Source organism: Colossoma macropomum, unplaced genomic scaffold (genome assembly GCF_904425465.1).
Source record: "Colossoma macropomum unplaced genomic scaffold, Colossoma_macropomum, whole genome shotgun sequence".
NCBI lineage: Eukaryota > Metazoa > Chordata > Actinopteri > Characiformes > Serrasalmidae > Colossoma > Colossoma macropomum.
The window spans coordinates 1,944,293-1,971,440 of NW_023494795.1; the positions used below are offsets into that span (position 1 = coordinate 1,944,293).

Below are 27,148 nucleotides of genomic sequence, written 5' to 3' on the forward strand. Positions count from 1 at the left end.
TAAGTCTTAATCTGAGACTTTACAAATAATTTGAATGAAAATTAAAATGAGTAGCGTATAAAAGCATCAGCTGTGATCGGTTTAAGTAGCAGCAGATAAACAATGAACACCTCCACGGGGCCCAACTATTTTACGGTTTCTAAGACATTAGACAAGTGATGTATAATTTCTGATTATGTCTTTATAATAAAAACAATCTCTATGCTGAGTATCAAGAAGGGATACAACACCCAAGAACTTCTCTACTACAGGTCCAAATAAATCTGTTAATGACGACAAAATTCAGAAACGACAGTGGCGTACGAAGTATAACTAAACACAAACCCAGCTGTCGGAATGAAACGTCAGAAACACGTACTTTGGTGGTAAAATCTTACACGTTTCTTTCAGTTCACATAAACATGGGTTAGTCGTCTTAGAGTCGTTTTAAAGGCAAAATAGTAGGAAATAGCAAAAAGGAGAAAAGCTATAGCTGAAGTTACCAACCGATGACTTGAATACAGTATAGTTACATAAAGGAAGATGTAGAAAAGGGAATATGGCTTTGGGAGAGAGCTAACGTCCAAACAAACTAGCAGCAAACTAAACTAACGTCAAAGGATACAACAAATCACTAACACAGCTCCCTGTTTCAAACCAGGAGAAAACAAGATAGAAACAAAACAGGGCACCCAACCTCGACTCAGGATACAAGATTCACATAGATTTCCTTCAGTCAAGCAAAGCAAGTAAAACAAGCAGGATGCTGTATTTCTTGGTACAGTATGATTGTATTTTTACTGGCATGTCGGTTTGCTCACGTTCAGTATAACCTGAGTTTATTTCTCCTGCTAATTTTATAGATAAAAGGTGCCAATTACTTTAAATGAAACATTAAAAATAAAAATTAAAACTACCTCGTCATGTAAAACTAGGTCTGAATAGAGCTTAATTAAGAATGTAGTCGAGCTATTGTGTGCATATAAACATGGTTACTAAAGCCAATATATCTGCTTCTCTGAGAGGATCAGTACAAGGGAGATTCACTCGAAAGAGGCCCCGAATATTCTGCTGCAACTCCTGTTAGGATGAAGCAATCTGAACCAAAAAATACGCTATTGTGTAATCGATTGCATGCGATGCTGGACGTGAGCTCAGTTTTCTGCCAGACACATGAAGGGGTACGGGGGGGTCTGCTCCCAGAAGTTGCAAACGGGGGTTAAACTTCGTGACGGCTGTCCGGCGCCTACCTCATCGCTCCGACGCAGGGGCATCCCAGCTTGTTTGAAGCTCCATATACCGAGGAGCTCATTGTTTCATTCAGATTGCTTCGTCCTAGAGAGAGTTATTACAGAATATTCGGGGCCATTTTACATTTTACAAATCACTGGTTCAGCCTAATCAGGTCTTTGTGTTGATCTCAGGGGAAGGTCATGGCCTCCATGTTCTATGAGGTGAGCACTCGCACCAGCAGCTCCTTCGCGGCGGCCATGCAGCGGCTGGGCGGCTCGGTGGTTCACTTCAGCGAGTGCACGTCCTCCACCCAGAAAGGCGAGTCTCTGGCCGACTCTGTGCAGACCATGAGCTGCTACGCTGATGTGATTGTGCTGCGCCATCCAGTACCTGGAGCTGTAGAGGTGGGTTACATCACAGATGGTCCTGTTTTTCTTTTTGTTTCCTTTTCTTTTCCTTGTCGATGGATGGATGGATGGATTATTTATTTGATTTAGTAATATTTATACACACTAATTGAAAGTGAATTATTGAAAGTGAATTTTTTAAAACCAGTGTTTCAGTGTAACGTCTAAGTGTTTTTAATTAATTACTTCTACTTAGCATGGCGTTATTTCACTGCTGCTGTCTCTCATTATAGTTCACAACATTACAGAAAACTGAGTTAAAGTGCGTTTTGGATTAGAAGTCGATGGGTGATTTATGCTATTCCTTCATTGTAGAAAGCAGCAAAGCACTGTCGGAGACCAGTGATCAACGCTGGGGATGGGGTTGGGGAGCACCCCACTCAGGCCCTCCTGGACGTCTTCACCATTCGGGAGGAGCTGGGCACCGTGAATGGCATGACTGTAAGAACACAGCAGAAAGTTCATTCGCTTAGCCGGTCTACAACAGCATACTAGAATGATGCACATTTATGTATGCATGTATGGATCTATCTCTCTTTTCTTGAGGTTTCTGTTTTGGATGCAGTTAAATGTAATGCCTGTCTTGTACACAGATCACCATGGTGGGCGATTTGAAGCATGGCAGGACTGTGCATTCCCTAGCCAGGCTCCTCACCCAGTACCGGATCACCCTGCGCTACGTAGCCCCCAAAAACCTCAGCATGCCTGCTGAGATTGTCAACTTCGTGGCCTCTAAAGGCATAAAGCAGGTGCACATGTTCAGTCTTCTCTCCAGCGTAGAACACAGATTTATGTTCAGTTCTGTTTGTAATATCAGTGTTTTTATAATATCAGTGTCTTTCTGTCGTTTATCAAATGAGACACACGTTCACGTCTTTGGCTGTTTCGACAGGAGGAGTTCAACAGTATCGAAGAGGCCCTTCCTGAAACCGATGTCCTTTACATGACGAGGATTCAGAAGGAGCGTTTTGCCTCTGAGGAGGAATACAAGGCAGTAAGACTCTCTCATATGACTGCATTGTGTTTATGTACTTTCTGTTATGGATGTGCTGCTGCTTTATTTGAAGAATGTTACATATTTCGTTTTCTTTTTCTTTTTTTTTAATAGTGCTTTGGTCAGTTCATCCTGACCCCTCACATAATGACTGGAGCCAAGAGGAAAATGGTTGTCATGCATCCACTTCCAAGAGTTAATGAAATTAGGTATGGTCAAAGGTGCAGCTGAATACGACCTAACAGTGTTTTTGTGCATGTACTTTTAAAAGGTAGCGCATTTTAGGAAAACCATTTTTGGAGCTTATTGCAATTATGTTGATGGTATTATAAGTGTACATACAGTAGAGGTGCACAATATGGAGCTGATAACAAATAACACCTTATTGTGGCAATACCTGTATCAGTAACCATTAATACTTTTTTTTTTTTTATTATAATGCATATATAACGTGTAGTGAACATATTTTAGGTGAGTGTGACATAGGAACTTTGACCAAGGGCTATTGTGTGCTATAATTTCAATATCGGACTGATATTAATTAAAATCTCCCATATGTTGACAAATATTGTCCGCCAAAATATCCTGCCCTGTAAATAATATTTTAAGGCAAAAGATTTTTTTCATTTCTTGTGCTCAAATTCTGGTTTCATTCCACTATTAACACTTATCTTGTGTGCAGTGTGGAGGTGGACACGGATCCTCGCGCTGCTTACTTCCGGCAGGCTGAGAATGGCATGTACATCAGGATGGCGCTGTTAGCCACTGTGCTTGGCCGGTAAAAACCTTGATGAAGATGAAGGGATCAGCTGGTTAAAGGGAACTGATGAGTGCTGCTTAGAGAGAACTTTAGAATAACTTTACGAGGGCAGTGTTTGTGTTTCAATGTCTTTTCAACGCACAACGTCATTCATAGTTATTTGTCCTTAACGTCTTTGTTGCACTGCCACTGGCTGTCACTCCTCATCACAGATCACAACCGTACAGAAATCCTGCAGCATCCTATCCTTATGCAAAACCTTCAGTGTTTCATAGACCATTTAAAAGGACCAGTTAGTGGATTTTTCTAAACTTTCTAAGTAACTGTAGTAATTTGGTAATGTTAAGAAATGGATTTTGACCAAATGAGTCAGGCGTGTAGTTTACACACTGTTCCAGTGCTGCTTGACCAGCAGTAAGCATTCCCATTTTATTGCTCCATTAATGCAAATGAAGAGTTCAGTAATTACTGTTCATTATTCACCATCGATTTACTGTCTTTCAGTGCTTTGCAACAATGTGGTGATTATGAATTTGGCTATTGTCAATTTCTATTTTTAGATAATAAAACCTGATTTTTCACAATCACTGAGCTTTTTACACTCTGCTTTCATTTGACTAAACCCACTTTCTTGTGTGAGTATGAAGTCATATGAATTCTTCATGCTGGGATGTTTTGGGCAGAAAAGACCTCTTCACTCTAGAGCAAATGCAGAAAGAGACAAACAGTCACAGCTGCTATCTAATGTAACAGAAGGGCCAATGAAGGAGGTGAAGAGGTTGATTATTATACACATCATGGACGTTGTTATTGTGCCCTGTTCATTCAAATAGGGTTATAGCTTTAGGGGAAACCGGGGTTGGTGGGCATTGTTACATGTAAGTCAGAAGGGGGAGCTCTCACAAAGTAACAAAAAATTGTTGCCCTCAATCAACACGGTTTTCTATCATTTGAGAAAATCACTAAAGTTCAGCCTTTTCTCTCTCAGAGTGACGCAGAGAAACTTGTTCATGCATTTGTTACAGCAGAGTTGATCACTGTAATGATCTTCTTACTGAACTTCCTAAGAAAACAGTCCATCCTTTACAACTCGTACAAAATACAGCAGCATCAACAAAAACACCACAGAGAGATCAGATCAGTCCTGCTTTAAAAGAGCTGCACTGACTGTCTGAATCGTTCAGGATAGAGTTTAAAGCTCTGCTACTAGTTTTTAAAGCTCTAAATGACCTTAAAGCTCCGCCTACATCACAGAGTGTCTGTTTATGATCTTAGATCTGCAGATACTGACCTACAGACACCTTCAGTAAAACACAGAAAACATGGAGAGACTCTTTCAGTTATTCTGCTTCTAAACTGTGGAGCTCAGTTCAGCTTTTATTAGACAGTCGAGCTCAGAGCTCACTTTTAATAAACATCTGAAAACGCAGCTCTTTAACTCAGAGCTTCATTAAAACTCTACGACTCGTGGTTTTTATCTTCTAATTTGATGTTTCATTTTCTTCTGATTCTAAATTAATACTTATTTCTTGTATAACTTTTATCACCTGTCTGTAAAGCACTTTTAGCTGTCACCAGCATGAAAAGTGATATATAAATAAAAAATATTATTATTATTAACATTCTGAATGTTACAATATGTTGATCTCCTTGAGTAAATAAATTATAGAGAAGATTGTTAGTAGAAATGGCAATCAGTTTTGTTTTGATATATGATCTAAAAGTCAAGGCTGAGTAATGCCAGGTGCAGTATGCCATAATATCCCTGGCATGCCATACATTATGGCAGAGAGTGGTACCAACCAACACCGCTACAGCCCCTACATCACACGTACTACATCATATTAAATAAATTGATCACAAATGTGGCATCTAGCAGGGGGAGCCAGAGCCTATCTCAGCGGTCAATGGGCGGAAGGCAGGACACACACGACAGGTCGCCAGTCCATTTTGGGCCATTTTGAAAGCAGTCTTTGGAAATTCACTGACTAAGCAATCATTTGTGCAACGGGATTTACCTAATAAGCGCCCCTCACGTGGTTTGTGCTTTAGATATATTTGTAAAGAAAAAAATGCACTTTTAATATATACTATAAGACAAAATTATTGGGACACCTACACATCATACCTACAGGAGCTTCTATGAATCCCATTCTAATTCCATATGCATTAATATGGAGTTGGTTCCCCTTTCTGCTCTTCTGGGAAGCTTTTTACAAGATTTTGGAGAGTGTCTGTGGGAATTTGTGGTGAAAACCAGGTCACTCATGAAGAAGGCCAATAAAGGCTGGCATAACTTACATAAGGCTCCTTGACTCTCCAGCACAGTCTGCTGACTTTGAGTATAAGAGTAGCACTAAAAATGCATGGATTGCAATTTGTAGTTCACTGTTGCTGTAATCAGCATAGCGGCCAGTTATATACAGCTATAGAATGTCTAATAGAGTATCTACTAAAGTGAGTTCTGAGTGCTATTTCAGCACGTGAGTCACAAACAGGGTGTGATTCTTTCTCAAAAAAACGTTATGTAAAATTTAGTCTGGTATGTTCAGCAACATTTTCCCTAATTATAACACCAAAAGGAGATCTTGACCATTATGCTAATTTTAGCTATACTGAACCAAAATATAAACACACTATTTACTGAAAACATTTTACTGAAATCTCGAAAAAGAACAGGGTGAGTTCTGCAAGTTTTATCTTCTCTTCAAATAATTAAATACAAGACATTAAAATTATGCTGCAATGACTTGTATGTGCTTTTGTTCAAATTTCAAAATAATTATTTTTACACCTAGAAATTTTAGAAAAACTGAAGATATTTCCTAAAAGAGTAGATAGCAAGCTCTGTGAAATTAAGCCTGCATATCCATACCATACCATCCAATAACTCTGTATATTCGCATATATATATATATATATATATATATATATATATATATATATATATATATATAATTATTTCACATAGAGCAGTTGTAAAGCATTTATAAAATTAAAACTTGAAAACAATGATCTAGACACACAACTCTGGTCTTAGAGGCACGGTCTGATGATTTACCTGCTCAAACACACCTGATTACACTCACTCATTAATCGCCAGCTTTAGTGGGTGTGTTTGGGCAGCGTGGTGGATCCCCTGTGATGGACACCAGCCCTCCAGGACCGGAGCTGTTCACCCCTGAAGTAGAAGAACACTTCAGTATCCCTGCAGTCACTGCTGGGAGACACTGTTATTCAAGCACAACAACAAAACAACTAAAATCACAAAAAAATAAAAGAATAATCATCACACTTTCAGTTGGTTCATTTTAGAAGAAGACTAAGAATACATACTGAACAGCTTCCTGTGTTTCTTATTTTACTCATTTAAATGGCTTCAGGATTTGGCACTGCGGTGCTAGAATGACCAGCATACTGAGAACTGAGGAGCATTAACACAGGTAAACGGCTGATTTCAAAATACAGTTTAAAAAAGATTTACCGAAATTTCTATTTTTCTTTATTTTTTCTGCTGATTAATGCGTCTTATGGTAAACTGAGGGTAGATGGAACCAGTTAATCAAAATGCACATTTTAAGTCTTTTATGCATCAAAAAGAAAAATTACTGACGGAGAATTAAAGTATCATTCAGATTAATAACTGCACGTTATTCATGACATAAATGAATCTACTGGATCGTCTTGATGTGCAGGAGACTGGCTGAGTGCTGCTCGTAGTTCGAGCTTTTGCTGTGGAACCAATTAATATAAACTCGTTCCAAGAATCGACTCGGGTGTCTTCCATTTCAACGGCGCAGACGGGCATTACACGACTGGGAGTCGATTCCTCAGGCTGCAGTCGAGCCGAGTCACGCGGCCACTGAATCGCAGCGAACTAACCCAGCACAGGCGAGGAGTCGACTCTTCTTGGAACCGAGTACCAGAACCGAACACGGGCTCGCACATCGGTGTGCGCTTTCCAGGGAGGACCTGCAGATTCCGAAATGAGGAAGTGCAGCCAGAACGTATAAGGAGCACTTCTGCTGAGTTCTCTATGATTCAGCAACGGACTGAACAGTCGTTTCCCGCCGTTTCAAGGTGAGTTCGGGGTCCGAATCCGAGGCGCAACCACGACTTGGAGATTAGCCGAGCTGCTGGACCGGACAGGCCGCGGTGTAGCCGGTTAGCACGCAGGCTAACAGCTAGGCTAGCTGTGTGTGGCTGCTTATCCTCAGACCGGCCGATGCTCTCGGCGCGGGGTGGTCAGCAGAGGCTCCTCCGTTTAGCTGCCCCGTTTATTCGGTTTACCGTGAATCAGGTTGGGTTTGTATCTCATGTCGTCCCGAGTCTGTGGAGGTTGAAGTTTCTGGCGTGTTTTCCTCACTAACGGAGCTAACGCTACCGATAGCCGCACTAACCCTGCACCGGCCGGGCTGAGGCAGATGGATCTAGCCGGATAGCTACGGTTAGTCCAGCAGGACATCTTGCTATCTAGAACCACTGTGTTCACCATTTTGTTCACGTTAGGCTTTTATTCTATGAGTCGAGCTAAAAATCTGCTTGACCTGAACAGAATTCCTAAGAAAAACACGATCTGAGAAAGTAATCTGCACTCGATACGAGGATTAGACGGGGATTATCGTTTTACAAGGACACGGCGGAGGCTGGTCAATTGATAATGCGCCTGTATAGGACGATCAGGACACGAATAGATGTGAACATGCCATAGACTTCAGCTCCTGGTTTACAGTGTTAAGCGCTGTAAGGAGACGCTCCACTGGGCGATTCAGTCGGTCAGCAGCGCTGGGTGTGTTCACTCCAGCCCGGCGCTGGTCTCGGAGCAGCTCTGCGCTGTGTATCTTAGTATTGACCTGCTGTAAAACTCCGATTTTCACCTCGAGAGGGGCCGATTAAGTAGCTTTGGAGGAGCAGACAGCAGTTTAAAATGTGCGGCATGGTCAGGTCCAGGACTGAGACCCTGTAGCGAGTCGTAAAGGTGCGTTCACCTCAGGTTTCTGTGTGCTTTGCAGACCTCTGTGGATTTGCATGCCGTGGCTGACAAGAAGAACACAGGCCTGCTATGGTCCGGTTTCGAGCATGGCTGGTCATCAGTTTTCTAGATGTTAACCACGTTTTATTACCTCCCAAAGTCACCTCCAGGGTATATTTTGGTTTTTCCATCTGAATTTACATGACCAAATCGTAAGGCAAATTATTCAGTAAATGTATGAAATTAATGTAAATTTTTATTTTATTTATAATTTTGTTTTTGTAAAAGCTCCCCTCAGATTAACAGAACGTGTTTTATGATCATACACATATTGATATATACTTACGATTCACTGCTGAAAACCAAAAATCTTAGACACTCTGTATTATTTTATAAAAATAATGTTTACAGTGCAGATCACTGAAGAGACGCCCTCTGTTTATAGTTTATAGCCCAGATTTGTGGAAAAATGGGTCGACTTTCAGTAGAAAAAAAAAAATTGTGAGTTCAGCTTCTTTTATTATAAGGGTTTAAAATTACATCACCATCTATTAGACTGGAAAGAAGACAGTAACAGCCTCATACAACCCCCACCTTTAGAATGTAGCTTATGAATTATGAAAGTTATGAAGAATATGACGAAGTGCGTTTTGGAACCACCGGTGGTCTCAAGGAGTTGAAAAGGGTAAAGTGGGACAGGAATACAGTTTAGAGCAGGGGTTCTCAACCCTTTCCACCCCAATGCCCACCTGTTTATAACTATAAAGCATAGCAGCCCACAGAAAAACTAAAATCAACTTAATTTTTAATAATTTTTTTTTCATTGCTCACACTGAAAACCTGTTAATTAGCGCCTGAAAAAAGATCAAATCGTCCATTTCACACCAATCACAAAAAACTAAATTTTAAAAAACATAACGTTTCAAAACGTTTGCAGAGATGTCAAAACGGGAAAAAGGAAAAAACGTAGATGTGGGCTGTGATTTGGAGCTGTAGTCCATCGCGATTTCTCTGAAAACTCTTACGGCTCCCACAGACTCACTGTTTGGTCTGGAGTCTCTTTAGTTTTGAGGGTTTTAGTGCCTCGTTTGAAATGAACCTCACTAAACTCGCGCTTTTGGATCAGCGTCGCTACAATCAACAATAATAATAAAGTTTGATCTCTGTTTCTTTGTCAGTAGTGTATCAGTTTGAGTTTATCTGCTCGTGTCGCTGATTCTCGGCCAGAAATGGCTGACTGTGCAGTTCCCCGCGGCTGCATCGTCTCAAACTGATGACGTCTGATTAGCCTGCGGCTGCAGGGTTTTTGTTTTTACGTCTCTACCGGCCCACTGCGAACTACTGCCTCCCCCCGAGTTCAGGCCCGCGGACCACTAGTGAGTGCTTCACAGCCCACTGGTGGTCCGCGGCCCACATGTTGAGAAACCCTGGTTCAGAGTGACACACATTGACAGGATCGATTAGGCTGAATACTCTGTGGGCACAGTCTGGCACTCACAGGAGAGGTAGGCTAATCATTTGCTGGAGGTCGGTGTGTCCACAACTGACGCCCTTTAACCTTGTTTAACTGAGGGAGTATGAATGGGAAACCTCTAGACCAAAGATCTGTACATACAGACCTTGAACAGACGTTTCCCATCCTGGATTTTGTAATCGCTGGTAGGTGAGACACTAGGATGGTCAATCAGTTACTTCAGTTTAGTTAAATACCGGTGATTAAAAATCCAGGACTGGAAACTGATTCACTGAAGACCTGTGGTCTAGATCAGGGGTGACCAGTCTTACCCGTAAATGGCCAGTGTGGCTGCAGGCTTTCATTTCAAACAATCAGGAGCTCATCTGATTCTGCTCGTTAAATCAGTTTGTCTCAGTAACGAAGCAGTTGAAGCTCCTGCTTTGTTGGAATGAAAACCTGCAGCCACACTGGCCTTTTATGGATACAATTGGAGACTCCTGCTCAGGACCCCCATGGACCCTCACAGAGCAGGTACTATTTGGGTGGTGGATCATTCTCAGCACTGCAGTAACACTGACATGGTGGTGGTGTGTTAGTGTGTGTTGTGCTGGTCTGAGTGGATCAGACACAGCAGTGCTGCTGGAGTTTTTAAACACTGTGTCCACTCACTGTCCACTCTATTAGACGCTCCTACCTTGTCAGTCCACCTTGTAGATGTAAAGTCAGAGACGATAGCTCATCTGCTGCTGCACAGTTTGTGTTGGTCATCCTCTAGTCCTTCATCAGTGGTCACAGGACGCTGCCCACAGGACGCTGTTGGCTGGATGTTTTTGGATGGTGGACTATTCTCAGTCCAGCAGTGACACTGAGGTGTTTAAAAACTCCAGCAGCACTGCTGTGTCTGATCCACTCAGACCAGCGCAACACACACTAACACACCACCACCACCACGTCAGTGTTACTGCAGTGCTGAGAATGACCCACCACCCAAATAGTACCTGCTCTGTGAGGGTCCATGGGGGTCCTGACCACTGAAGAACAGGGTAAAAGGGGGCTAACAAAGTATCAGAGAAACAGATGGACTACAGTCTGTAACTGTAGAACTACAAAGTGCACCTATATAGTAAGTGGAGCTGATAAAATGGACAATGAGCGTAGAAACAAGGAGGTGGTCAGAATGTTATACCTGACCGGTGTGTGTTTAAAGTCACCTGTTTGCATTCGTTCCTAGAAGCGAGGCCTGGTATAACCATGATTCGTTCTGCACTATTTGCAGTGAAAACATCTCCCAAAAGCTCTATATGAAGAGCTTTGAGGTGTGGTCATGTTTGTTCACTGTCATGTCCAGGCAAATAGACTTGTGTTTAATTACAGTATGAGCAACTAAAAATACCCTCAGTGACCGTAGCTGGACAGACAGTGGTGTTGGGTTACAGTTAATGGAGAAATGCTTGGTTGGCAGCCACTCAGCTTCAGTATTATATGGGTGAATATTACTCAGGCAGTTTGGGTCTTTCAGTTAATAACACATTTTAAGGCTATCAGCAATTCATTATTGTTTCAGTGCTGTTTTCTATTAGTATGTCCAGGGGAGGAATCTCTAGGCAGCCCACAATTTGATTCTATTTTGATTCAGATAGCCATGGTGCAGCGGTCGGCAACTCTTTTACTGTCCTGTTGCTCCACAGCAGAATCAGATTAGTAGGTATAAATAAAATAATCCTCCTTTACAGTAAAATAAAGCTCTGCTGATCGTTCAACACAGTTTATCAATAAATGGTCTTAAACTCTGGAGTTAATGTAGAACTGCTGATTCACCCTTTCTGCGCTGATCTTCAGGGTTCGTTAACATTTTACAGTAAACGGTTCTACTTTTGAGGAAAAGTTTCCTGCCGAAGATGTGAGAAAAGCAGCTGTAGCTGAGCTGAAGCTTAAAGCAGAGTAAAGTAAGTCTGAGTTTTTGTTCATGTATTTTTAACTTATACCAGATCATTAGCACTCAGACTATTTACAGCCAAGATGGTAAAACGGACTCTACGTGTTGTGGCTCCTGAGGTGGATTGATTTTTGTTGAAAGGACAGAATGGCTCTTCGTAACGTTTGGGTTGCGACCCCTGACCCAGTGTGATTATAAAACTCTCTTTGCGTCTCTGCAGCCCGTGTTCTGAGTTTTCGTCCCCCTGTGTATTTGTCATTGACACGTTTTGGCTTAGTCGAATTTGATTGTACACTCTGCGCACTTGAGTCTGTGGGTCTGTTTCACCATCTGATAGTTTTAATAATTTATTTTTGTTTTTTGTGTCGTGTATACATCAGAAATATTGGCCTCACTCTCTCTGGGTGGGTAGGATTGGCCCCCCCTTCTCCCCCCATCTCTCAGCGCAGGCGTCCGTTAGCTGACGTAACCGATCTGGTGGTTGGCACTTTCCTCCAGTGGCGCTTCACAGGTGTTGGAGGAAGCCTGTGCTGCCCTCACCCTCCTAGCGCTGATGGTATCGTGTGACTGGGGGAGTCCAAACTAGTCGGTGGAATTGGAGACGACAAGTTGGTTAAAAAAAAAAAATTGGCTGATGAAACGTTTAATTTTTTAAAAACAGCTCTAAACTTTGAATACTACTGGATTAGCCTGTTAGCAATTCGCTAGCCTTCTTGTGGTCACGCTTACTGTGATCTCAAGCCTTTTTATTTCATGTACATGAAAATTGTGACCATTTTATGACTGTTTTTTGTGAATCAATTCACAACCACAAAAGATAAATGACAAAGGCAAGCAGAGAAAGTAGCCTTGCCACGGCTGTGTCTTATGTCTGTCTAAGCTTAAGACGTTTGAGTGAAGGGCGTGTGTGCAGCAGGCCGAATCTTTGTCCTTTTCTTACTTAGTTTATCTCAAAAGAGGTTAAGAGAATCAATAGGCCTGACTCTGACGTCATAAGAGCTTATCAAACAGCCGATAGTTTGTCTGTCGGTTATTCACTCATTCAGCAACAAGAAGGGGTTTTAGTGTTGCGTCAGACGTGTTAGTCTGCGGTTGCTCATGCTGACGGGAGGAGTAATCTCTTTTGAGATCAGCAGTATTTAATAATCGTCTTTAGCGGAGGTATTACAGGAGTGCGCTGGCAACCCGTCGCTCAGCCATTGTTCTGTGCTCCAGTTCTTCCCCCTTATACGTCTGAACAGTGTCGTGTTCAGGTCTTAACAGGATTAACTTTTCGTAGTACACCTGCAGGACAGTTGATCAAAACAGTGTTTGCCTGCAGGGCCTCCTGCAAAAATGAAGTTCTGTTAACTTGGGCTTGATAGTGTGGCAGATTAGCACAAGCCTTGGAGCTGTGAACGCTTCCTTAAGACTAGCTGGGTGTAGTACACACCCCACAGTTCCCTCATGACTACCAGTCGTACATGTGGTGCACACGACTGTCTGTGGTAAAGAAAAACATTGGGGAATAATATTTAAAGGAATATGACTTAATAAGATATATAACTTCATATGATGATTTTCTGATAATCTGTGTAACTGAATTTAATAATACTTACTGAACCTTTAATGTATTTGTTTGTTTTTACTTTTTTAAAGCAGTAAATCATGGCAGAACCCAGGCAGCCCTCTGACCGGCCTCAGAGGAAGATGTCCACTTCAGGAAACAGCTTGTATAAAGTGCTAGGTTTAGAGAAAGGGGCTTCGGCAGAGGACATTAAAAAGGCGTACAGGTAAGATCCCTCACTGCAGCGAATAGATAAATAATTATTTTTGCTTGCCTTTGCTTGCGTTCCACTGATTTGTCAGCTTCTCAAGATGTGACAAAAAACCCTGAGTATATAAAAAGCGCAGCATATGCTCTGGTTATATTTTTAGAAATTCACTTATTTTGATGCTCTTGTGAAAGAGAATAGCAGAGACATCCAGGCTGGAGCCTTTGGAGTGATGCCTGGACATGGTTGAAGGTTTTGTGCCATAATATTTTATTTTTAGTAAGCAGTTGATTATATTGCTTTTGTTTATGCATTGATAAATCTAAACTGTTCAATTTTTTATTTAAAGATCTTATTTTAATAAATAAATGATTATATAAAGAAATAAAATGGTTCACACTGAAAAGCCAAGATGTGTTAGTTGTGTGAAGTTTCCTTGTTTAGTTATGCAGTGGAGCTACAAGGCTAATACAACAGTAGCCTATAATAGAAGTCTGTATTACAGAAACGTCTTAAATCTGAACTCTTATCTGTTTAGTTACCATGACGACTTCAGTTAGGACTGAATTTAGGACAGAAGCTGTAACAGAACAACAGTCATTAAGGTCATGATCTTATTCTAACTCCAGATAAGAAAAACAGGATTACAGAAACATCCTACCTGGACTAAATCTCCCAAATTCTGTCCTGACTTTAAGACCCAGAGGTGTCTGAACTTCTGTTTCTATCGGTTACATGTATCTACGCTGAAAACTGAGCTTTGATTTCTGCGTTTTAAAGATCTCAGACGCTGCAGACTCGATCTCCACCGCCCCTCTGATCACCTTCGTGTGTTAATGTTGATGATGAAATATTACAGTGATGGTGGTGAATAATGAGGAGGCGGAGCTGAACGTGTGTCTGTTTATTCGGAGGAGTAACGTTAGCGCGCTCGGCTAAAGCGTTTGGCAAACTTTAACTTGAAGTTAAGAGTATTGTGACATCACAGTTTCAGTTCATCACGCTTTAGTTTTGTTTAACCTTTTTTACATCAGTAACGGTAGCTAACTGTCTGGCTAACTAACTTCCCAGACAGCGAGCGTATATCGGTCTGCTGGTTTGAAAAGGTCGGCACCCCAGTGACTGTTTGCCACTGCCGGTCCCCTTCAGACTGACCAGATTATTGTCCTGCATACAAGCTCTAACTAGTTTTTAATCTCCTCAAACAGATTTTAAATGCACAGCGACTTTTACTTTAGAAAATCAATTTACACAAATTTTACAAACAACTGAGAAAAAAATGACCAGGCCTGATATAAAATGATTCTATAGAAAATGTTGTTGGATTAAAATTATTTATTAATCTAATTTACAAAGTTTAGCTAAAGGAAGGAAGGAAGGAAAGGTCTGTAAATTGGACTGTGAGGGAGAATGAGTGATGATAAGTGGACTTTTGTCCAGTACTCTGCTTAACCGCCATTGGACCGCCAGGAAAACGCTGAGCAAAACGCCAGTGGACCACCAGCTGTCCTCTTGCTATCAGCGTTGTTTGTTTATGATGATAACTTGTTTACGTTTAGCTGTGCACGTACGGTCAGATGTTGGGTAGCAGATATGACCGTTGATCTTGAGAAGATGCTGTGAGATCAGATTTGCTTCTGTAATACGAATTTGTGAAAAGTCTTATCTTGTCCTGTCAGATCTTAAGACAAAAAGGTAGGAAATGTCTGTAATACAGTCCCTGTAATAGAAGGCTTGTGAGTGTAAAACTACAAAAAAGTGGACTTTGGACCCTGAAAGTGTCTTGACAGGTCGACTACATTTGGGGTAAGAGAAAAACTGTGAATTTGACATTTCGGGGTTTCAGTCATTCTTTAAAACTATGACACCAGTTGCTAAACAGCTGAATAGCCTAAGAACAACACTTGCAAGGGCTTTATCTAGTTTATTAATTTAACAAGCAATTCTTTTTAGGCTGTTAATGTGTTAAGATTGTGAGCAGCCTCTCAGATCATATTTATGGCACACACCCAGACCAGAACTGCCTGTTAGACCAATCAGAAGCAACTAAACAGCCACATGATGCGTTCATGGCTGTCTGGCACACTGTGTTCAGTGTTCAAGCCCCTAGCCAAAGAAAGTGGATATACTGTGTCTTGAAGGCCAAAAATAGGCCTGGACCTTTAAATAGGCCTGGAATTTATAGAACATAATTACATTTTAAATCATGGTCAAAATATTGGTCTGAAAAATGCCATTTAGATGTTTTGCTCAAATACAGCTGTAGGTTTTAATCCGTCAAATTAGCCCAATCAGCCCTGATATTTCATATAGCTCAGTTCCACTCGTATATCAAAACAAATATGGATCAAAATGGGCCGGCATGCAAGCAACTTTTGTGTATAGCTCAGTTAAAACACTGACCAGTTGGACCTTTAATTTCTAACCACAGAGATACTGTGGATCTCTTACATTTACATTTATGGCATTTGGCAGACGCTCTTATCCAGAGTGACGTACAATTTTAATCATTTTACACAGGTAGGTGAAGGTGGTGTTAGGAGTCTTGCCCAAGGACTCTTATTGGTATAGTGTAGGGTGCTGCCCAGGCAGGGGATTGAACCCCAGTCTACAGCATACACTACACTATACCAACCACCAAGATTCCTTACGGAAAGCTGAACTGGGCTTCATTCTCTTTTCCACACAGGAAACTTGCCCTGAAATACCACCCGGACAAGAACCCAGACAATCCTGAAGCTGCTGAGAAGTTCAAAGAGATCAACAATGCCAACTCCATCCTCAACGATGAGACCAAGAGGAAGATCTACGACGAGTATGGCTCCATGGGTCTTTACGTCTCTGAGCAGTTTGGAGAGGAGAGTGTCAAATACTACTTCCTCATGTCAAAGTGGTGGTTTAAGGTAAAAGCTTGGTTTAAAGTTGATTTTGATTTATTTTTCCACAGCTGAGAAGGAATCTGGATCCTTTTCAGTAGCAGGGCAGTGAAGTTTGAAATGATTAATGCTTTGTACATTAATTTAGATCTGATCTCTGCTGTTTTAAAAGTAACCAGAATAACTGAGACTAAACAGAACATTTTATACCTACCATAGTGTGCTTCCGTTATGTGGCTGAAGAGAAGGCGAGCAGATGTTCTCTGCAGTCAGCTTTGTTCTCAGAGCGTCAGCTATCAGCCTTTCAGAACAGTCTGCCTTTCACTTCGTCTGTTAGAGTGGCCTTTGATCCAGGAGGCAGCGTATCCCACAGTAGTCTTAATGTAGATGGTGAGGTGATTCAGTTTGAGTCAAGGACCTCAGCTTACTTTGATCTATATGGGTGAAACTCCACCTTGCCAGAAAATGTGATGTGCTGCGAATGAGAAATGCACTAGCTCTGTTTTCTCGTACTGGCCCTGGTATCTTTGACGCCAGCTCGATGCGTTTTCACAAAACACGCTTTAAAGTCTGTGACGGTTGATGATGACGAGGAGGTAATCTTAGCACAGAGCGTGTTTGTCCCTTTGGCCTTGAGACAAAGTGCACTGAGTGGCTGATGGAGTTTGATGAGTCTCTGTGAGAGGACGATGGCTCATCTGGGGTCGGCATCTGTTCCACAGGCGATGGCGCTGTGCTGCACGCTTTTCACCTGCTGCTGCTGTTGCTGCTGCTGCTGCTTCTGCTGCGGGAAGTGCAAGCCCCCCGAGGACGACGAGAACTACCAGTACGTGGATCCAGAAGACCTGGAGGCTCAGATCAAAGCAGAACAGGATGGGGGAGGTGAGTTGACGTGATGGTGTTTCTGTATCATCTTGCTTCATTTGGACTGGCTGGGGACAGTTAGAAATCTAGAGGTCGGTCTCTGCCACATGACCCCTTTTCTCCAGCCTCGTGGTCTCCATATTGATATGTAACGGTCACTTTCCTTCAGGAGCACTGGCTGTGTTTACATGCAAAGATTTTTGCCAGTCTGATTGAAAAAATTACAATTACAGATTAAGACTGAGGTGTTTATTCTCCCTCTACTCAACAGTCTGATGGAAAATGTTCGTTTTCATGCTCACTCACTGATCCAAAATGATGCTCATGTGTGGAGAACCCCTTAGAGTAGAGTGAGGTGAATTTTCAGTTGGCGTACTTGTTTTTAATTCCTTTAAAATGATGTCAGACCCAGGAAAACGTCCTTCACATGTCCTTATTAAAGAAGGCCGAGAGGAAGACGTCGTGTTCTGAGACACATAAGCTGGACGTCCGTCCCACCGCCGTCTTTTAAAGATCAGAGCATAAACTTCGTCTCCTCTGCAGACCAGTTTCTGCTCCGCCATGTTGAACGGTATAAACTCTCACTATGACGCGACGAACATGATCAGAACAGACTTAAACTTTCCGATAGGGAATGTAATCAGATACAGGCGTTTACACGGATATTATTCTTCTATTTAACAGATTATTTACAGGATTACCCACCTCGATCAGTCGGATAGAAACTGTATTCCGAATGGCCTCAACCGGACTAGACTATTCTGATTGAGGTGTATATATGGACGTATTCTATTCCGATTGAGCGATTAGTAGGATTATTAATGGATTAGTAGGCTGCATGTAAAGGTGGCTAATGACAAAGAAAAGGGGACAGTGAGGGGACAAGGAAACAGAGATGTCTGATTCACCCTTCATTCTGATCTAGCACATGGGGCAGAAGCGGTGTTGCTTTTATACGTTACTTTGGGCAACAGTTAGAAAACAAAGCTGACTAATTGTTGACATAGGATTTTTTTTTTTATTATTTAATTTTTTTTTTTTTTTATTGCATCCTATAATGTTCACACACTCTCAATAAATAAATATTATAAAGGTGCTAAACTGTCACTGGGGTGGAACCCTCGAGGGTCCATCTCAGTACCTTTAGTCAGGGAACATAACTGAACCATAATCCACTGAAATGATATGTTCTAAGCTGTACTGACTCCACACACCCCGTCTCGCCTCCAGGCTTTTATTTTACTGTTCTGTTTAAAACATTCGGTTATGAAAAGGTACAAATACGAACTTTTCACCTGGAGAAACTTATTTAAGGTTCACAATCAGACCTTAAAACCACTGTTGGAGCTTTGAGGGAACATTTACACTGTTTGTACCTTGATGAATGGAAAATGTACCTGAACAGAACCTTTATTTCTAACAGTGTCGGTGCGTTAATTCAGTATATTCAATATATTCTGTGGACATGGTTGTGAAAAAGTGAGAAAGTCAAGAAAGCAAGACCCACAAAAGTTAGAACACAAAAAAGTGAAAGCATAAAACGCAGAAGTGGAGGTCGCGTTTCTCAGAAACACAATGTTGGTGCCCAAACAAGTTCCACTGTGTTTTCTTCTCCCGCTGATTCTGGGTAAGTGCCTGTAAAGTTTAGCTGCTGGTTGGGAAATACAGTGTCTCACAGAAGAGACAAACTAAGTTGTCCCAGAGAAGATAAGTCGTAAACGAGGCTGTGCGAAGTGCCTTTTAGGACACTTTCAGGACGATGAAGTTGCGTTAACACTTAAAGCTTTGGAATAGTTGCAAAGACATCGTTCATCTAGCTTGGGTGAACAATATGGAGTAATTGTAAAGACACTCGCCGTGTCGTCAACATGGCCGTTCGGCGAACTCCTGGACAAACATTCTATGTGACAAAGCCTAAGATTGTTTGGGTCAAACTCAACAGCCTGAGAAAAAGAGTAGACAGTACATCACAGAGAGAAAGTGATTTTGCCGTAATGCAAACTTCACGCGTATCGTGTCCCTTTGAGTATACGAGGCTCAAAAACTGTAAGATATAAGTAATTCAGCGTTGTTTTTCATTTTGGAGACTTAAGTAATTATAACCTTTCTTTTATCCTTTATAATTCCTTGTGTTCAGTCACACTTTTGGTAGAGACTACTGCTGTCTGACGGTTTTGGATTCCACGGCATTTTAGTAAAAGAATTTCAACTGAGAAATTAATGTGACCGTAACCAAGAGAAATTTAATGTCCTCACCTTTCTGGTGTCAGTAATTTAGGTTTGTTTCTCACTGAAAAAGGAGCGTAATCATTAGATTAATTGATTAATTGTTGTAGAAGTAGGCATTAGTTGCAGTTCTGTTATTCTAGTCAGGCACAAAGAGCAGCTGTAAATAAAGCTTGGAGTTAATTATAAGCAGTAGATCATGTCTGGGGATGCAAGTTGTTCCTCATTTTGGATTTGCCAAATTGCTTTGTAACCAGTTTATCAAAACATGACTATCACTGTCACACACTGACGGTAGTTCTTGCGTATTGCAGACTGCTTCGACTGTAAAACAGCAACAAGAACAAAATCCTCATTTTGTCCACTGCTTGAGACCGCTTCATGTTTTCTCAGCCTACCTGAAGCCGGTTTGCCTTGACGTGTAGTATGGAGATGAATGAAGTGCCGAATGAGGCAGCGTTCCTGCTAAGGGCCTTTTTGTCCTTGGCCATCTCTCTGGTGGAGATGAGTCATCTGCAGGATCGCTCTTCCACTGGCTTCTAAGTCAATCATCTGAAGTACTGGAACATCGTTTGGCGACTTGGTTTGGTTCCTGTCTGAGGCTTTTGACAGATGATGCCGAGTGCAAGCAAGGCCATGTTTCGGTTCAGCGGTCTGTGACATCTGTTGTGTAGGAAATGTATGGTTTGTTGTAGAGTAACAACAAAAATGGGTGTTTTTAAACCTTAATTTTTAAAGCTGCTCTATGTAACATTTTATTAAAATTAAAAGAAGTGGCAGAAGAAGAAAATCCAAGATGTAGTATCCGTGCGCTGCTGCGATTCACCCTGTAAAGCCTGAAATAATTTAAGGTCAGGTGTGTCGAGTCAGGTTTCAGATTTCGGGAGTTTATAAACAACGTCACGCCTTATTAACGTCACACGCACAGGCTCAAAAAGATGGTCTTGCTCGAGGTCTCAAATGCAAAGCCAACATTATACTGATGAAGATATGATGACAATAGTATCCCCAAAACCTACATAGTGTAGCTTTAACAGAGACAAACGGATTCTGATTTACAAGCCTCACTTATTTACTGTTGGATATGTGGCTGTGTTGTATATATTTGTGTATGTGTGTCTTATTTAAAGGTACACTTTTTTTTGGATGTAGGGCCTGACTGTTAAACTGGTTGACCATTATTATTAAGATATGTATTAAGATTACATGGATTTATCATTATGGACAAGAATGCTCCTGATAAAATACTGATTTTAATAAGCAGCTTATTTCATATTGAAATTAATAAAGTGCTCTAAAATGAGTCACTTAATTGTGGGGAGTTTAATGGTTGGAATCCTTTGCAAAAACTTTGCAACTGGCACCAACCAAGTCCTCACCTTTATTACAGTAATACAAGCTTAATTGGCAGATTTGACCAGTCAAGCACTGCGTATTTAAAACGATTGTAATTTTTGATTATATATTACTATATATAATCACAATTGATATTTGACCTATTTTCATAATGGTCTGTTCTAATTTTGACAGTATGAGCTAAAATTATTAGTGTTATCAATACAAGTAAAGAATTTTGGTCATATAGTTTTGAAATTCCTCTTTAAAGTATTAATTAGTGTACTAGTTGAAAGTGTAGCTCTTAGCAAGCTTACTAACTTAACACGTAAATAGACATAAGTAAGTCTAGTTTTTGAACCTGTACGTTTGAATTGACACTGTAACAAAAATAACTCTGCTAATGAGTGTAAGTGTGTGATTTTCTTTCACTGGGCAGGTGAGACAATAATAATTGTTCAGCCCATGCCAAGTCCAGGTCCAGAGAACCCCAGTGACGCGCTGCCGGAGTCGAAATGACTCGTAAGACTAACCTGTTCAAATATCACACTCCCGTCAGCACACACTCCTTCAGTACACACTCGGTATTACTAATCAGCTGCCTGTGTCTGTCTCTCATTTCATCTACTTTGCCGTGGTTTGCTGCTTGTTTGTTGCATGGCGATTAATCCCTGGACGTTTGTGTTTACTTCATCGTATAAAATATGAGATGGTCTGCGATTAAAACATTGCACCATTGCACCTTGGTTGAGTTTTCATGGGCATGGATTGGGTGATCACTGAAGTGTTACACAGTGTGAAACTCAGATTTGCCTTGTGTTTGATCAGACCTAGTAAAATTAGTTGCTTCTACATCAGCATTCAGTACTAATCAATACAGTTTCAAATCCTGAAACCTCGTCTGTTTTTCAGAGACTGAATTTAATGGTCTAGTGAACAGAAGTGGTAGAAATGATATCTGAATTTCACAGTGTTACCTAATCAAATATGGGACAAGCTTTGTCCCCTCTGCCCAATATTGGAACAGTACATCGTCTAAAAGGCTGCCAAAAATATCAAAGCTTCGTGTATTTTAGTTTGAGTCAAGATTACACCAAGAAGTACTTAGTGTTTATATTTTTGGCATTACTGTTACTGGCACTACTTGCGAGACTCATTTTGGGACGTCAGTGCAGTCTTTACTTCAGGTGCCGCTCCAAATTATAAGCCAGCTAGCATGTTCTTAATCGCACATATTACTGAGAATAAACGAGACCTGTAGGAAAACTATTCAGACTGCACTGCATGTTAAAGCCAGTGTTCTGAGTGGCTTTAAAACCTTGATCTCTGCACTGTTCTCTGGAAAGAGCTGACCAAACCGTTAAAGACGATGATTAAAAAGACGCTGTTTTCTCTGCTCCACTGCACTGCATGTGTGTTCAAACAGAGCCGGCAACCTGTTCAGGGTTGCCAGATTGGGCAGGACCCCAGTGTTAGTGTTTTCATCCAACTTGCTATGAAAACTATCAGTGATGTTTATTCATTATCTTGTAGCATGTCAATTAAGTTTTATTAAATCACAAAATAAATAAATAGAATTTATACCATGGTGTATAATAATAAGCCGTAGTTGAAACAGAATGAAGATCTAGAATTACCACATTTAAATAATACTCAAACTATAAGTACAGTGATTTTTGTTCAGTGGAATACATACAATACTACAGAAAACCTAGATAATTGAAACCGGAAATAATTGTGCTCTCTTTTAATGAAGCATACAGTTTCATTCAAGTACTGAGTATCTACATGTTCAGAAAAGCTTATTGTGACATAAATCCTCACAATGATGATAAAGTATCGTCATATTGCTCATCTTTACTGTAAGTTTCCGTCTTTGACAAGTTAGTGAGTGTAGGAGCTTTAAGCTGTAGGACTCAGACAGACATAATTGGGTCTTAATGTGCAGCAGTGAGCCTCGGGCTGTCATTGCAGTAAGTGAGACGGGAGTTTCACACAGAGACGCTGCTGTCCTGTCAAAGTTAGACATCTGTCGCGCCCAATCATGCTCAGTTCACCTCTAACCCCCACTTTGTCCCAGTTGGTGGTACACAGTGCTGAACGTCTCTTTACTCCTTAGTCGTTTGTTTCCCCCTTCTTCCTTCTGTGCATGGCTGAAACTTTGTTTAGTGAGAAATGGTGTTTTATTATGGATTCATCATAAATCCTCTTTTTGTCCCGCCCCCTTGCTGCACCCGGATGGTGTCCATTAGAGAGACGATGAGCTGGATGAGCTGCGTCAGGGATGGGGAGGTAGGTTTCATGGCTGAACTTGTCTACACCTCAGACAAGAGCGGAGGGTTGCAGTGACATCAGCCCGGAGAAGCTGCTGTGGTGTTGAATAGAGTGTAATGTTGAAAAATACTCCTTTCATTCTTTGACTATGCCTGCAAGGTCTATCAGTAACAGCTGGATTTGTCTGTGTTTTGCAATGTGGCTGTAGTGGCTCACACAGCGCCTTAGGTCAGGGCTAGTCTTGTGCTACGTGGTATGCAAGTACACAGACACACCCATCTTAGCTCAGTAAAGTACAGAGGAGTTGATCAGCTGTGCTGGAGTTGAAATAGACTTTAATCTTATTTCAGTATCAAAACTAGATCCTTAAATGTGGTTATAACAGTAATCCTAATGTACTGGCCCTAACCCTAATACTGCTAGTCAGCTGCTTGTTTGTTTTAACAGTGTTTTTAAAAGTATCTGTGGATAAGCTATAGAGGACTATCTACATAAAACTGCAGCTCTAAATTCAAGGGGTGGGAATTGAAACTGCCCCCAGGATATGATAAGGCCATACTTTAATCATAGTAAGGCTCTATTTTGGTATATATTGCGATATGACACTTTGTGGTTTATTGCTTAAGTGCAAATAATTCCTCCAACATTCACACAGACTTTATTCCTGCTTCTTAAAGAGGAATTCCTCCATAATTCAGTCACTGAGATGTAAACAGAGACCTTCAGAGTGGTTTAATATGAAATGCAGTGCATTGTAGAGGAGTTTAGATGTCTTTACAGTGGTGCTGATGGGAAACAGGGGTTGTGATGTCTGCGACACAAATATAGCCGTTAGTTTACTAAAACAGAAGAAAATCCAAAAACAGAAACTTTCTTTGAGGACTGTTTTGTCATACAGCTGCCTGCATGTGTCTCTTTGCCATTAATGGATTTTTTAAAAAATGTTTTATGCCCAAAAAACATCTTTAAACTACCGTAAAACAATGTCTTGGGTGTCTGAGATAAAAGAGACATCAACACTTGTTTATTACCTGTTTTAAAATGAGCACACAACATATGAAGAATTCCTCTAAAGAAGAACAACAAAAACAGCTTCTTTACAAACTCAGTTCTTATTAAAATCTGAGTAGGCTGATTAATTGGTGAGATACGTAAAAAAATCATAAACAGCTTTCTGTGAACTGAATCAAACAGTGCGCTTCTATATGCGGACTGAGCATGTAATCAACTATACTGACTCCTCAAAATGACTCCACTGACAGAAACTGGGCTTAATACACATCCATTCAGTCATAATTAACCCTCTAAGGCAGACATAAAGAAGTGGCCATTTCTGCCCTCCAATCTGCTGAAACTGATCAGATGATTTTATTTGGGCTGGGGGCCGGAACACGGCAGATAATGCTAAATAATGTTTTCTTTATTTAATGTTAAATTAAATAAAGAAAAGTGGTTCCAGGGCCTCCATACAGCAATGCTACCTGACATGATGAGTTACTATATCTTTTTTTTTTTCTCCCACCCCCACTAAATTATTCCAAATATGGACACTAGGAGGTTAATCTAAGAAGAGAACTGACTAGATGAGTGGGCTACAGTGGTACGCCCTGCCCTGCTCTAACCCACCCACTTTTATTCAGGTCCTGTTAATGAGCTGCTTAGTTGGAGCAGGGAAAATGCGAGGCTCTTTTAGGGGCAGGTTTGGAAACCACCTCCATTTCATTATTACCTTACGGACATCAAATAGAGCTTTCACACATCTTCATCATGTTTGTGTGGCTCTCCCCTTTAAGAAAGTGTCTCTGCTGCAGAACCAAATGGTTGTGTTGTGAATAAATGACTGATTCTGAACTCTTCCTCGTTGTTCCTGCAGGCTCAAGTGCCCCTATTGTGATCCAGCCGCATTCCACCATCACCACTTCGGAGACCACCCACTTCGCAGCCAGCCAGCCCATGTACTCCGCCCAGCAGTGAGCCACCTGCCCACTGCAGGGGTTTCATTGTAAGGTCTTCCCCACCTTTGATGGGATACAGGGCACCAAACTGTGGCTACTGCCCGAGTCCTCGGCACTGACGTTATCGGAAGCGAATGGGATGGGAACCTTCTGCCAAGCTCACGTCAATTATTCTTCTCAATCGTCTCTCACTCTCATCTGGAAACCCATCTAACTGTGAGCCTAGAAGGAAATGGGCTTGATTCCTTTTGGGTGGGGGGGTCAATTCTGGGTCTGATTTTCTTCTTTCTCTGTTTTTAAATCGGTAAATCAGCGCTGGAACTATCTTGTGTAAGTAGCATGGAGTTGAAGGCTCATCCGGGTGCATGCACAGCAATAACTGCATGCCCTTATTGTCCAGCTCTCACACACACTGTACATGCTCCTGTACACCTTCCACGACCCCCACACCCCACCATCCCGCTCCCATTCCTGTCCCTAAAGTAAATCTGAGGGGCCACAAATATCCTGTTACTCTTGATTTCTGAACTGGAGCATCTTTGACTCTTATCTAAGCAGATTTTCTTCTAGTTGGGCTGTGCTCAGCCAGCATTTACAACAGATTGAACCAGGTCATTTCATTTTAGGTTTTATCTACTTTGCCCTTTTCTGCAAATGACAAGGCGTTGCTTTGCCAGTCCGTTCTGACCAAAGCCAAGATGTACATCTTTAGCAGAGGTGCAGTGCCTAGTGCTCAAAGCTCTGTCCAGTGGTCGCACATGTCTTAACGGCATACCACTCGAAAACTGCTGGTCAGAGAAATTTATGACTATGCACTTTTCCTGCACTGGTCAGGTTTTTCAGAAGGCACTCTAAGTCAATGCAAGCCTTCTCAGAGGCGGAGTAGATATTAAAGCTGAGTGCAGTTTTAGTTTTATGCAGTTAATGGACTGATATGGGATCAGCTTGATGTTAGATGAACGCTATGCCAAATCATAACATTGCTGTACTTGCTTTTTTTTTTTGTAAAAGTATCCAGTGACATAACATCTTTATAAATGAGTTTATTTATTTTGAAGATTATGTTCTAGCTGTTATAGATTTCAGTCATTGTTACATGTATTTTGTTAAGCTTTTAAAAAAAAATCATAATTCTGAGCAGATCTTCCACTAAGGAGATGCTCAGTATATTATGTGTGAACATCATCCGTCAGTTTCGGTTTTGTATTGTAAGCTTGCTGTTTCGCACTGTTGGGTGGTCCATATCATTTAGAGTCAATGCCAAATTTTGTCTTTTATTGTTGATCCTGTCCCTGCGGTCAAGCGATGTGGTCATTCTTTATATTCTCTTCCCAAAATGTTACCTGACGTTTCGATTCTTCTATAATTCTTAGATGTTGGAGTTAAGATGCCAAATACAAATGTGCAAGTCCATAGCATTTCATCACACTTCTCCTGTCTCGCACTGCTGTGTGCTGTGTTGGTTTATTAGGTGAACACTATGCTCAGTAGCTCAGCCACATATATATAAACCTCGGTGTACACGATCATTTTTATGGACTGAATCCGTGTTTCTAAATGCAGGTCCTCGAATCACCTCTGCAGGACTGTTTTTCCTGCTCTAACAGGCTCATTAAATAATGCAGGATTTGTTGTTTGGCTGAGGTGTGTTGGGTGCAGAGGGATTGGAGGACTAGATTTAAGAAACACTGGCTTAAATTCCTTTTTTTTGTATATCAAGTTTTGCCACCAGCATCTAGTACACTTGAAAGTACCCTGCGATCTGGAATGCTTTTAGACATTTTTAGCCTTTTTTTCAATAGTGCACAAATGAACTTGGGAGTTTTAAATAGCATAGGGGGCATCAGGAGGCCTGAGCCTGACTACATCACTACTTCGTCACACCTGGAAAACAGGGACCCCTTGCTGCACCTGTGCAATCAAAGCTTGGTCATTGTTTTCTTTATGTTACTGTCCAACATGATTCTTTATCCAGAAACGTCTATTTATACTGTTGAATCTAAAGGAATTAAAAGATGGGGGGATTTTTAAACGACCTGTTCATGTTATTTCTTGAGTACAAGTTTCTTGAGTTCGCTGCTTTCATTCAACCCGTCCATCAACTTTCTATTTCTGCACTCATGCACT

General features: G+C 41.2%; 2 protein-coding genes across 8 annotated transcripts in view; both read left to right on the forward strand.

Moving 5' to 3' along the window:
- The window catches only part of cad (carbamoyl-phosphate synthetase 2, aspartate transcarbamylase, and dihydroorotase), a 32,737-nt gene extending 28,777 nt beyond the window's left edge, over positions 1-3,960 (forward strand). For all 3 annotated transcript variants that reach the window (XM_036581170.1, XM_036581171.1, XM_036581172.1), the window contains 6 exons: positions 1,404-1,616; positions 1,935-2,060; positions 2,213-2,368; positions 2,512-2,613; positions 2,728-2,822; positions 3,296-3,960. In XM_036581170.1, the coding sequence (XP_036437063.1) occupies positions 1,404-1,616; positions 1,935-2,060; positions 2,213-2,368; positions 2,512-2,613; positions 2,728-2,822; positions 3,296-3,395 (792 nt within the window). In that variant the 3' untranslated portion in view covers positions 3,396-3,960. The remainder of the gene's footprint in view (positions 1-1,403; positions 1,617-1,934; positions 2,061-2,212; positions 2,369-2,511; positions 2,614-2,727; positions 2,823-3,295) is intronic.
- A 3,334-nt stretch (positions 3,961-7,294) lies between these two features.
- Positions 7,295-27,053, forward strand: dnajc5ga (DnaJ (Hsp40) homolog, subfamily C, member 5 gamma a). 5 transcript variants are annotated; one of them, XM_036581178.1, is made up of 7 exons: positions 7,295-7,453; positions 13,376-13,509; positions 16,181-16,394; positions 17,090-17,249; positions 21,232-21,314; positions 23,045-23,084; positions 24,940-27,053. In XM_036581178.1, exons 2-5 carry the CDS (start codon positions 13,385-13,387, stop codon positions 21,309-21,311), a joined length of 579 nt encoding a protein of 192 aa, XP_036437071.1. In that variant the 5' UTR covers positions 7,295-7,453; positions 13,376-13,384; the 3' UTR covers positions 21,312-21,314; positions 23,045-23,084; positions 24,940-27,053. The 5 variants fall into 5 exon arrangements, with proteins under 5 accessions (XP_036437071.1, XP_036437066.1, XP_036437068.1 ...); XM_036581173.1 differs by lacking the exons at positions 21,232-21,314; positions 23,045-23,084; XM_036581175.1 differs by lacking the exons at positions 21,232-21,314; positions 23,045-23,084 and having other exon boundaries at positions 13,379-13,509.
- The last annotated feature ends 95 nt before the right edge of the window (positions 27,054-27,148 follow it).